Source organism: Mya arenaria, chromosome 6 (genome assembly GCF_026914265.1).
Source record: "Mya arenaria isolate MELC-2E11 chromosome 6, ASM2691426v1".
In the NCBI taxonomy this organism is placed as follows: Eukaryota; Metazoa; Mollusca; class Bivalvia; order Myida; family Myidae; genus Mya; species Mya arenaria.
Window position 1 is genome coordinate 23170263 of NC_069127.1, and position 13551 is coordinate 23183813.

Consider the following 13551-nt stretch of genomic DNA (forward strand, 5'->3'; position numbering starts at 1 on the left):
GTTCCGTTACTGTAGATGGTGTAAAACTGTAAGTCTTTTGGGTTTAAAGTGGCTCGTGTCTGACTGAGTTAGTGTAGCTTTCTTAGATATGCGTTCGATTTTTTCACTCATTGCTCTTTTCTTACACTTTATTTTTTCTACCATCAGCATTTAATATCAAGGATTGTTCTTTGTGCTCTACTCAATGCGCATGTGTTAGTTGTCTTTATACACTTTTCTACGTTTGGCAATTTCACGATTATTCTTTCCAAACTAGGACACTTGGTCCGGGTTCATCGTTCTGCTCTCTATCATGCTCACTTTCTGTGTTTAATGTTTCAAAACTATTCGTCTCAGCAGTGGCATTGTTATTTCTTTCTTGTTGCTGATGTTTTTTCAGCCTCTTTAGTCGGTTCGTTTATTTATGTTCTGCAGGAACATTATTCTGGCGCTGCATTTTCCTTTTCTAGGAACTCTGTACGTTTCGCCTTTTGCCTTTCCATATAGGCCTTCTAACTTCACTACGTAATTTCACCATTCTGAAGTGAGAAAAACAGATAACGTAGGTATCGATACATACGTTACTGCACAATAACGTTTTTACCATCATCATGATTGAAAAGGGTTATGATGCTTTGCTATGCAACCATAAACAAATCAATATAAAGATATAAAACGTATTATATGATTATGTAATATAGGTATACGGATTATGGATATAAGTTACTACTTAATCTAAACAACAATTGCCGCACAAGACCAACAGGAGATTTGAAGAAAGGCACTAACTCAAAATAAAAAGTACTATGAAAATGACTTTCATATCTATTTACCTTCTATACCAAACTTGCTGTTCAAATAATTGTAAATTGTAAATGACCATAAACGAATGTTATTATCAAAATGTGCTGTTGATTTTAAGCGATACATACATTTCTTGTTGTTACGTTAGTAATTTAGGTGAAATATAGGTGTTTATCAGCTATGTCTACACTCTGTCTGCACATATATGCATGTATATTAATTCATATAATTTCTTAATGAGTCTAAACTGATAATGCCTCCATATTTACAGTGAGGCCTTATCAGTTTAGACTTATGAAAGAATTGTATAAATTAAATGGAAAGCTCGATTTAAATTTGTGATAGTTTTTAACTTCTTTCTGCCCTCACACTTTTATCTTCAGACCTATTTATCAAGTTAAGAAAATAATTGTATCACATATCTAGTTTAAATCAGTGGATTTAGGTACATTGGTATTTAGATTTCTGCAAAAGGGGACGTTATAATTCAAAAGCTTATTGCTCGGTGGCAAGTGCGGGATATACCTCTCTTGGAACCATTTGTTTGGTAATATTACAGTTCGTGTTGACCTGATAATCGCCGCTTTATGACTTCAACGTCAGTATCAAATTTGCTCACTCATATTCTGATCCAGCATGCATAACGACCAGCATTTTATATTTGCTCCAAGTACTTATGTAGGCTTGTCAGCCCACTGACAGCCATTTGTCGACAAATCATGTCAATGGATGTACGTCTCGTCCATTCTTATGACATGACGCCACTCCTCTCTGGCGTGCTTCTTTAGACGTAGGTTTACAATATCCGGTATCGTAATAACGTTCTATCATACGGTCTGTTATTTGAGTATATGTTAAAGAATAATTCTTTGTAGTCATTCGGGTCATTCACCATATTTAAGATGGTCTTCTTATTTGGCACTATTTTACGCACAATTATGGAAGACACTTTTCTCCTTGTTTTCGTCGTAGTCGTTTCTTCCTTTTCTTGGTTTGGCTGTATTTTCCTGCAAAGCCTACTGAGCTGTAGTCGCCACACTTGCGAACGCTACCGTTCCGGTCCCATCTAAATAGGCCGTTGTTTATTTCTAGTTTTTGATTAACTTCTCTTGAAGCCATTTTTATCATTACCAAAGTTCATGTTAAAATGATAACCCCCCTTTTAAAAAAATCGTTACATGTATCTATAATTTACTTTGAATGAAAAATCTATGTTCATTTAATTGACAAAAATAAAAGTTTAACAAAAATATAATTATCAATGTCAGCCGACTGGTTCCCATTAAATTCGCAAACAAACAATGTGGTGATGAAAACACTAGAAACCAAACCGGAAAAACCTAAAATTGGGATTGGTTCTCATTTTGTTTGCAAACTAATATGAATTTTAAGAACAAGCAAAGAACCAAAATGAAAAAAAACGGTTATCAGTTTTATGAGAAAACAACAGTTAATAAGTATGAATATTTTGCTTCGCCCATGGCTGACGGGACCGAAGGAAGGGCGGTTTGTTTATAGGTCAAACGAGTATAATAATGTCTAATATTGTATACCAGAACATGAATAAGTACGCCTACACACACATTTCTGTCTGTTCATGTAAGAGGAGAGTCCAACCTACTTGTTAGAACATACTGCTTGATAGCCATCCTGTTCAAGTTCCAAAACATTTTTCACAGGTAGTTTGTTTGTTGCAATATTCTTTTATTACAATAAAACAAAACAAATTAGAAAATCATCAAGCTTTTAAAAAAGATGAAGATAATCAGCATTCGAACACATTTCTTTTTTGTTTATTCTCTTTTTATCAATATATTTTAACGATTTCATTCCTATCTTCGATACGCTTAATATATAAACAAATCTTTTGATATTTGATTATAAAAGAAATATCAAATGTCATAAATTTAAATGAAGTTTACGACACAATAGAACACTTAAAGCAAAGTTTTGATATACAATGTAATCAAGTATCAATTTGTAATGCAGAATGTTAGAAAAATTTATAACTTCACGTTTAAATATGTATTATTCGGTGATATAAAAAAACAATATTACTCGACCAAGAAATAAATACTTTGATATAAAATGTTAACTGTAAACACCCGACAACAGAGGTCGTACCCGTCTAGGTCGGTAGAACGTAGACATTACACGAGGTAGTAAATGCAGGATATTGCTTTTCAAACAGGGACTTTTAATAATGTACAATTAATTAAAAAAAAACTTAAATAGAAAAATATACCAAAATGATCATAATAATGTCCTTGTCCGGTACATAACACTAATTCGGAAGTGACTTCTCAGTGTTATATGTGTTGTTTTCTTTTTCTTAACATGACAGTGAATGAAAAACTGGTTCTACCAGATCAGACCATAATCACATTTTAGTAAAACCCGTTTCATGAAAGAACAATTGGTAGTCATTGTGTTATTATTTTTTTACGGTATTTCGGTGTTGCCCCGGTAAAATGTTTGCCATTCAAGTGGAATGAGTCTAAGAGTAAGAATTGAAACATAGCAACAATAAAACAATGTCGCCTTTGCCGTGCCATAACGCGTTGTTCGTCTCTTTATCACATTGATAAGACCCCTTTTCTATTCATTATAATATGTGCATACCGTCATTGTCAAACTGTTGTTAGTGCTCTTATCGGTTGTTTTGTGGTGATAAGAATACTTTAGGAATTCATTTTTGGTGAGTCGCTAAGTTTAAGTTTAAAAATTGAGATTATAGTAGAAATAGTCGAATGGATCCTCGCTGTATTTTTTTATGTATAATTTAACATTTAGATTTCTTTTCTACTTTCCATTTCAGGAAAAGCCCTGCGTAAACTTTCGACTTGTCTAGAAAACGGACTTCCATTCTACACTCCGTTGTCTTTTAACGCATTGTCTAGTTCTAGATATGAATCGGCTTTTTATATCCATCGTAGTGGCAGGGGCTGTTTTTTCTATCGCTGGAATTGTTTTTGATTTTATAAACTATACCCAAACCATTGGCAATACAAAAACGATCAAGGCAGCCATTGAAAACGAAGACATCAATGGTGGGAATTCGACTACACTATCACAAAAAAGGGATTGCCTAAGCACACTAAAATACTGCGCGTACATTTTCCTTGCGTTTTCAATCATTAAATGTGTCGCGTTTGTAGTGCAGCTTGTATTGAACGTTTTAATCTGTTTCAATGAAGGAAAGGAGGAATGGTGCCTTAGAGGCGAAGTAATCCTAAACATGACTTTGGCTGTATGTGAGATTATCCTTCTTACTGTATTGTTCGTGGCTGCTAAACGCTGCGTATTAGTTCTTGGTAAAAAAGTTTTCAGCAATATGTTTACCGACCTTCGAGACGACTATATCGGCGGATTGCTCGGAAGCATTGGGATTTTAGTTGGACGTGTTTTGGTGAAGCTTAACCAGTTGCGTAAAGCACTCAAGGAAACCACGCCATACGGAGTGCTGTTCGCAGTAGAGACAATAACGTTTTTAGTTCTGGATATTTTGCTTATTGCAAATGCAGCATAAATGCTTTCGGGATTACACTACATATGCATACAAATGAAGAGTCATTGTTCTTCATATAATATCCAGACACAGTATACGATAGCTTATGTTGCAGTTCACAAGTATTTAAATTTAAAAAATAAATAAATTGTGAAGACAGATTAAACCTGGTGCTAATCATTTTGTGTCGAGGTTCTATCGGTGTCCTTTTAATTGGTCACGGAAATCAATTTAGTTTTCTGTTTCTTGTAATATTTTGTAATAGGATATTTGTTAATCAGACAATCGTTATACAAATCGTTTCGACGCTTAAATTTCAAACGAGAGTATGATGTATCTTCTATAGATTATATATTGTTTGAATAATTTGGATTGATTGTTTTTTTTCAATGCTTAAGGCCATTAAAAATGAATTGCTAAATTTAAATTCTTTTTTAAAGGGGATATTTGTTTTATTTGTTTTGGTTTTCTTAGAGGAATGTTTCACAGTTGAATATGGGTTCATGTTTTTTTTCTAATTGCATAAGAGACTATATCAATCTCAATACTCAAACTTTGATTTAAATTGCAAGGTACTGTCTTTAAATTGTAGTTTGTGTGAAGGTTAGTACATTTAAAAAACGCCCAGTTGGTAGTGCTTCTAGATAATAATCCACTGGTCACCTTAACTTCGCAAACCTTTTGTACAGGAAAAAATGTTATCTAATGAATTATGTTTGTAATAGTATGTGCTGTTAGAAATAAACATCTTCTAGTTATTGTGCAAATATATATATATGTATACAAACTTGTTTCATAAGGTTATCTGGACAAATATGACCTCTGTTTCAAAAGCAAAAATATATACTGTATTTGCATTATTTTTGAGAACGTAACAACAATCAAGTTGTTCTTTCTTCGAAAATAAATCAACAATTAAAAACTACTACTAGAACGCAATATTTTGTTATGTTTCTTCCCATACCATAAAAGCGTAAGTAATACATCATTTCAAGAAAGGAAGTTATTAAACACAATAACTGCCTGCCTTTAGAAGCGGATCTTTTCGTCAAACATGTCTTCCCCTGATCTAATAAATGATATCGTCAAGGGATTTCAACGATAATGTGCACTCATACAGGAACCAATAATATAATAGGAAATACAGAGACAAACCTATTCCACACAATGTTAAGATTAATCTTGTTTAAGGGCACTAGGTTCAATGTCTATCACCCCGAAACAAACAATATTTCAAGAAAACAGAAACTAAAATTATTAAAGTATCAACACTTTTGCATAATCATTAATAGCAAATATGTTTTATTAAACACCAAGTGTTAAAAACAGTGTCGAGTGTACCAAGCCCAATCAGTGGATTCAATGTAGTAAGAGTTTGATACTTTCTGTTTCAGTTTAAACCTTTGGCCGGATGCGTTCCAGTTTACGCCCATACAAGTGGCTTCTGAGCTGCATTCGTCAAAATAGTTTTCTATTGTTGTTGGAAGTATGTTGGGGAGAATGATGTTAGTCCACATGATCTTGTCCGCTTGTCGGGTATAGGTGTTGTCATAAGCCCAGAGACAGTCTAGTTTAAGAGAAAACATTGTTTTATACCAAAGCAAGACCACATTGTGTAAATCCGTCTAGAAAAACAGCGCATAGTCCGGTGCCAAGCCTAGATAGAGGAATTTTAAAATAACGATCTCATGCACACGATCTATCCTTTTTCCGTACACTTTTGTACAACAAAACAAAAAACATACATCTACCCATCACGAAGCATTTATGCCAAAATTTTAAACAAGACACAAGCATGGTTTTGATTTACACAAAAGCGATTGCTAATTTTCAAAATGTAAAACTAAAAAGGCATATTTACGTATGAAAATATAATTATATGATTCAGACCATGTTTAACAAACGCGGACGACTCAGTTGAACAGTGTTCTTATATTTTCGAATATTGTTTTACGACAGAATGTTGACTTCTCATGTAACAATCACATGTTTTCCGTCGAATACGCTTAAGAATATACGGATGGAAATGGGAAGTTAGGCATAAGGGATCAAAATCAACGAACTCAACGACGCGGTAACAACGCCATACAAGAGTATAAAAATAAGCAAATAGTAAAATCGAAATAAACATTGTTAACAAAGAACAAACAAATCAAGCAGTTTAAAAAATAAAAAATAGATATCACACATTTAGGATATCATTTGAATTTCCTTGTTAGGCAAAATCTATTTAACAATAAGCGATTTTTTTGAAAAGGCGAGCACGTGTACACGTTTGGTATTCAGACTCAAGTCAGATTATATTTAGAATGAATACTCAGGTCGTTTAATCGATTGACTAATTTGCAATTTATTTACCGATCTTTTTAAGATGATCAAGTTTCTAAAGCAAATTTCAACTTCATGACAGACGAAATGCTATATCTTAGGCATATAGACAATACCACAATGAACACTAAAGGACAGACAAGTAGTCGATAATTCAAACATTAACCCTGTTAAGAGGAACGAGGCAAAGGCCCATACGACAATAAACTAGGAATATTAAACAGATCAACAATGAATCAGGACACGATCGAAGTGGTTTTATTTGGGCAAAACCAAACATATCCCTTTAATGATCATAGAGCAAATAACAATGTAGGACCTATGTAGGCATCAAACATACAAGGTATAACACTATGACAGCAATCGAGCCTATTGTAATATTGGGCCGATCCATGCATTAAGCAGCTCAAAAGCATAACCTTCTCTCAGAAATTTTAATCAGCGCTACGTATAGACAGTTTCTATAATAATGATTGGCCTTGGTAAGAGGAACTTGATATTATCGGTGGTGTCCGAGAGCATTTTCCTTGTTCAATATTTTATTATGCCTGCGAGTTATGATTGAAAGAAATTGAAAACGAATGGCACTTCGCATGGTGCACACCTTTCCAATTTCAAAACTTCAAAATTACAGATAGGATTGAAATTGAACTTGGCATATAGATTGATGACAACGAGAGGATGTGTAGTGCAAACGAGCCGTACTCATGTCATGTATATTTAATAAGTTCTCTCCTCTTAACCAAATTAATTTCATAATCGGTGCTTGTAATGGCCGTATCTTGGAAAGTACTGAAGAGATTTAAATGCAACTTGAAATATAAATAGACGGTGATGAGAGAAAGTGCAGAGCACAAGAACAAATATCTTGGCAAGCATTCTTCTTTAGTAAATTCGTTTCCGATAATGATTCTTAACCAGGCCAATTCTTTGCAAATAGTTAAGGGATTAAATTACAACTTAAAGTATAGATAGCTGACAAATGATAAGAATTGCAGTGCACAAGAACCTCCATATTTATTTTATCTATCTCCCCTTTTTCTTCGATCAAGCTGATACTTTTCGATAATGGGTGATTGTCCGAGCCATAGCTTGGTAAGTGATTAAAGGATTAAAAGACACTTTTTGTATTTACTTTATATTACTTGTAATGTTATACCAATTTATACTTCAAAAAGGAGGTACTTTTTTTTAAAACATGCCTTAAGATTTGTAAATATGATTTTTTGCATTAGATGGTGAAACTTTCTTTTGGGTTCTATTGTTATATGCTTAAAGGTATAATTAATCAAAACGTGTATGTAATATCCGGTACAAATATCAGTTCGAAGTCACCTTCAAGTAATTAGGTCACAATGTTTTGTTCGTAATGTGACTTATTGTGGTTTTTTACTTATCACAGCATATACTGTCGATATACTGATGTCCTTACAACTTATTTCTTTTCTATTCTCAATAATTTCTTCCTCATTTAATTGCTGGTTTATATGCTGTAGTGATGCAGAAAAAAGCTTTTGATATTTTGCTAGCAAAGTACATTAGTGTTTCTCCTTCAATAATCCACTTATAGCACTGTTTGCACCGGATTCGCCTGGTCAGCATTGTTGTACACGGGATCTTCTGCAAATACATGCAAAGGAGTCGGAAAAAACATCGTCAAATCATACGAAGTGTAACGAAGATATAATGTTTATTTAATTCAATGTTTGAACCAAAACACAGATAATATCAAAGTGAACGTACATTTTAATAACATTGTATTGTTTTCAAATTAAACGTACATTTAAAAACATTGTATTGTTTTCAAATCAAACGTACATTTAATAACATTGTAATGTTTTCAAATTAAACGTACAATTAATAACATTGTATTGTTTTATTACTACTTTGTCTTCATTAAGTCTAAAGAAAACTTGATTTTGCAAATATCATAATTGTTATAACGGTATTATAATTTTAGTATAATTTTATGTTTTGATCGTTTAACAATCCTCAAGAGAATACTCCAAACTGCCGTAATACAAAACCTTCTGAAATAATGTATATAGAGTTTATACCTTTCTTGACATTTTCGTAGTTCCCTTGTGGCTCTTGACTTGACTCATTCAATGTCATGTAAACGTGCGAATTATCGGACCTGAAAGATGACGTTAACTGTTATTTACCTACAATTGCTTTATTGCATGCTTAGGGTCCACCAAAATAAATTAACTGAGTAAGACGATTCACAAGCTAATGCGCTTTAACCGTTAAGATACGCATACAGTTTTATATATTTTGTTTGCTTGATTGGAAACAATACTTATAACCTTATTCACCGTTTAAGCTAAAGCGTGTTCGATGATAATCAATCATTTCATGCAAATCATTCTTAATGTAAACTGTTTTACGGCTAACAATACATACATGTACCGTGACATATAGCAATGCCCTTAAGAACGTTAATGAAACGTTTGGTGTGCTATTTCGGTAAATATATTCAAATTACTTCATAACGTTTTATAATTTTGGACTGATGTGCGTCGAAATGCCTTAATTCCTGAATACTTAAAAGCTAAACACCTATACAAATCCATTTTACTTAGTTGATATTTATCATCTTTTATAAATATGATGTATGAAAATAATAAAATAAACATCAACAGCCGTTTGTTTAAAATATATTAATTCATTGGTTCAGCTGAAATATGTATTGTTTGGTCAATAAATGTCCAATAATTACTATTTACCAATTAAAATATACCAATGTGAAAACAAGCCAAAAGATAACCTGTGGACAACCTATTCATCTTGTACACTGTTGGCTGCTGGATATTCAAAGATATTATAAATACCTGATGTATACAAGTCAATACCTCTTACAGTTTTAATGTAATATTTTCATGTAATATTTTCATGTAATATGTTTTCATGTTGTTATCTTACCCTTTGTCTCCATCTCCTAAAAAATACGATAATTATATTAGCAATAACCTTCGTCACACATGTTAATATACGGATTTCAAATTCAATATATATTTTAGTATCTATTTTAAAATACCCTTTAACAAGAACTACCATGTTTTGAATAAGCTTTGTTAACAGAAGGGTGGCATAAAGTTATTTATACAAGAACAATAATGATAAACAGTACTGTTAACAATCAATGCCGAGTGATGCAAACATCATTAAATGATTCTGGCGCAACGTAACGGTCAATGTGGTTACTATGATAGTTGCCACTACTTTGTGATTATAATCATCAAAGATTAAACAAAATTTTAATAACCCAATAAAATTATATCTTATACTAACTAAGAACATCGTAAACCAATGTGCCTGTTGCCATGGAAACGGCATCGTGTGCCTCAGCTGCGTTAGATCCGGGGTTGTCTGTACCAAATCTATAAAATAGCAAATAAACCTGTTCCCCCTGCATTTAATGCATGGCGATAATGCGTTGTCAATTCAAATATGGAAAACAGTACCATTGATTTTAGATTTGAAGTAATATTTTATTCAATTAATTATTTCCTTTTTCTGTTCTAAACTTGATATAGAAACACGTCAATTTGGATGACGTTCGATTTGCTTTGCCATAGATATTTCAGTATAAGTATGTAAAGTTTCATTAAAAGGGAAAATATAAATTGTTTTCCATTCAAAATATACGTGTACATGTTTATACTAGCAAAATCAGAACTTTGGCATCAGTTTCTTTTTAAGCCATATAGCCATGCAATGCATATTTCATAGTGTATTAACTGTTATGAAACAGTGTCAGATGAGTTGATACGATTCAGTCCTCCTAATCAATTTAAAGGTTATAATTGATTTATCAATAAATTTCTTATCAGATACTATCCCACTATTAATAATTTAGCCATTCAATCTTACTTACATTTGTAAGGAATGCAAATCTAGAATATATATTAGGTAGTGCCATTGATGCAAAAATGAACAGGTATACCAAATAGTTCACATGCATGCTGGATAAAAACATGTAGTGAAATAGTTCACTATCAATCCGTGCAGAAAAGAAGGAAAAAATAGCAAAAAACATCATTTTCAATACATAAGGAAGAAGAAACAAAAGCAAAACAGTCAACTGTCAATCCATGATGTAGGAAAAAGGTTAGATAAGTAGTGTACTGTCAATTTATTCTACCGGAGAAAAAATAGCAAAATTATTCACTGGAAATATATTCTACAGAAAAAAAGTTGGCCAACTAGTTCACTGGCAATACATTCTGCAGCATAAAAAAAGGATAAGTAGTTCCCTGTCAGAACATGCTACAGAAAAAGGTTAGCAACGTAGTTCACTGGCAATACATTCTACAAAAGAAAAGTTAGTAAACTAGACTGTCAAAACATTCTGCAGAAGGACAGTTAGCAAAATAATTCACTGGCAATACATGCTACAGAAGAAAAGTAGGCTAAGTAGTTCACTGTCAGTACATGCTGCTGAAGAAAAGTAGGCTAAGTAGTTCACTGTCAGTACATGCTGCAGAAGAAAAGTAGGCTAAGTAGTTCACTGTCAGTACATGCTGCAGAAGAAAAGTAGGCTAAGTAGTTCACTGTCAGTACATGCTACAGAAGAAAAGTAGGCTAAGTAGTTCACTGTCAGTACATGCTGCAGAAGAAAAGTAGGCTAAGTAGTTCACTGTCAGTACATGCTGCAGAAGAAAGGTTAGCAAAGTAGTTCACTGGCAATACATGCTACAGAAGAAAAGTAGGCTAAGTAGTTCACTGTCAGTACATGCTGCAGAAGAAAAGTAGGCTAAGTAGTTCACTGTCAGTACATGCTGCAGAAAAAAGGTTAGCAAAGTAGTTCACTGGCAATACATGCTACAGAAGAAAAGTAGGCTAAGTAGTTCACTGTCAGTACATGCTGCAGAAGAAAAGTAGGCTAAGTAGTTCACTGTCAGTACAGGCTACAGAAGAAAAGAAGGCTAAGTAGTTCACTGTCAAAACATGCTACAATAGAAAAAAGTCTGAAAACCCACGAATGTGTTTTTTTTCACGGACGTGTAACCACTTACCCGGTTTGCTCATCAGAATCAGCTGAAATAAAGAATACGGTTTAATACTAGACGCTTAATGACGAGATGTCGAGCCCGTTGAAAGAGTCTTTGACGCAGACATAATACTCTTCTATGCAATTGCAACCGCCGAATGACATTGAGTTGAACAATACGTGAACCTGCGAAACTACAGCTCATCATGGTGAACATCAACGGCATTTTTTTGAAAATCCTATAATGCATGGTAATGATACAGCCCGGATAGGACTCAGTTCAGACAAGTTTCATAAAGTTAAACAGTACTCATTTTGACATTTCACCTCTAAGTGTGATCTTGATCTTAAAGGTACAGATCTGGGTCTTGTGGTGAACCTGCATGGCATGTTTTTGAAAATCCTATAATGCATGGTCAAGATACAGCATTGACCAGGATAATTCAACCTTAGACCTTTAACATTGACCTTGACCTTTGAGGTACAGGTCGTGTACGCGCCATGCGATTTCATCATGTTGAACCTTCATGGCAAGGGTTTAGTAAATCCTATAATGCATGATCAAGATAATGACCGGACAAGGATTATTTAGACATTTTGCCTTAAACCATGAACTTTACCCTTAGATACATTCTAACCTTAACCTTTGAGATACAGGGCAGGGTCAAGTGCACGACACGCCTCCTCATGGTGAACCTCATCATGGTGAACCTTACTTGCAAGTGTTTTGAAAATCCTTGGATGCAGGATCAAGATACAGCCGGACAAGGATCATTTCAACCTTTGACCTTAACCTTGACCTTGACGTTTGATGTAAAGATCTAGGTCTTGTGTACGTCACGACACCTCAAAATGGTGAACCTTCATGACACGTTTGTCGAGAATCGTCTAATGCGAGGTCAAGATACAGCCAGGACAATGATCTTTTCTAATTTTGACCTTTAACCTTGACCTTTAAGGTTCATACCGGGGTCTTGTGCGCAACACGCCACCTAATCATGGGGACCTTCATGGCAAGTATTTTAAAATCCTATAATGCATTGTCCAGATACAGCCCGGACTTAGTTCAGTCCGGACTGATGGACGGACGGAAAGACGCACGAACGCATGCACGCACTCACTCACGCATGCACACAAGCATGCTCGCAGGCACGAACGCAAATACACGGAACCACCATACTGAAAAAATATGTCTCGCTTAACGCAAACTGGCTCGACAACAATAAATTGACTCAGCTTAATGTATTAACTTTATAAATTAAAATAAACAGCAAATATTGATACGTGTACATAAATTGACTGCTTTAGTTGTAATACCTAATATCTTGATTTCTAGACTTGAATCATCGTTTATTAAATCAATTGTTTAAAAATGATAGCTTAGAAACACACGCTAGCCCTTGCATAGACATATGTATATAGTTAAATGAGGGACCGGTTTGCGAATGCACATACTAATGCGAAATACGAAAAAACGTATAAAGTAGTTTAATTAAAATAAACATGAGTTTAAATAAACTAAAGTAAACAAATATGCATACCACTTTTCTTGTTCGGGCAAATGTAGCATTTTAGTAAACACTGCCGTCTGAGAATGACAACAATGACAACTATGGCAACGATCGCTCCGACAGTTCCGCCGATAGCCCCTCCAACAATAGAGCCAGTATTCGGATTACTTACAGGATTATCTAAAACACAAAACAGCTAGATCATATGGCAGTATATTATCATTTATATTTTTTATTTCGGTTTCACGCTTACGTTTGTAAGAAGATTCAATAATTATGAGACTATTAAGTTAACAGGTTATATTTTCTTACTCGATATATATGTCGAATCATTGTCTTCGTATGAATGCATCTACCTTTGATTATTTGGCACGTTTGCTCCGGCAAACGCATTATAAACTGCCATATCGCATTATAAACCTGTG

The 13551-nt window shown here is 33.9% G+C and overlaps 1 protein-coding gene across 2 annotated transcripts in view; it reads right to left on the minus strand.

The window, feature by feature from the left end:
* Positions 1-5728: 5728 nt before the first annotated feature.
* The window catches only part of LOC128237535 (nephrin-like), a 36147-nt gene continuing 28324 nt past the window's right edge, over positions 5729-13551 (minus strand). Inside the window, exons 12-18 of one of the 2 annotated variants that reach the window (XM_052953125.1) lie at positions 13157-13306; positions 11641-11662; positions 9914-10002; positions 9545-9560; positions 8677-8756; positions 8157-8239; positions 5729-5858 (exon numbers count right to left, since the gene is read on the minus strand). In XM_052953125.1, coding sequence (XP_052809085.1) covers positions 8184-8239; positions 8677-8756; positions 9545-9560; positions 9914-10002; positions 11641-11662; positions 13157-13306 — 413 coding nt within the window. In that variant the 3' untranslated portion in view covers positions 5729-5858; positions 8157-8183. Of the gene's footprint in view, positions 5859-7811; positions 8240-8676; positions 8757-9544; positions 9561-9913; positions 10003-11640; positions 11663-13156; positions 13307-13551 lie in introns of those variants that run through there. The other variant, XM_052953124.1, reaches the window with a different exon arrangement.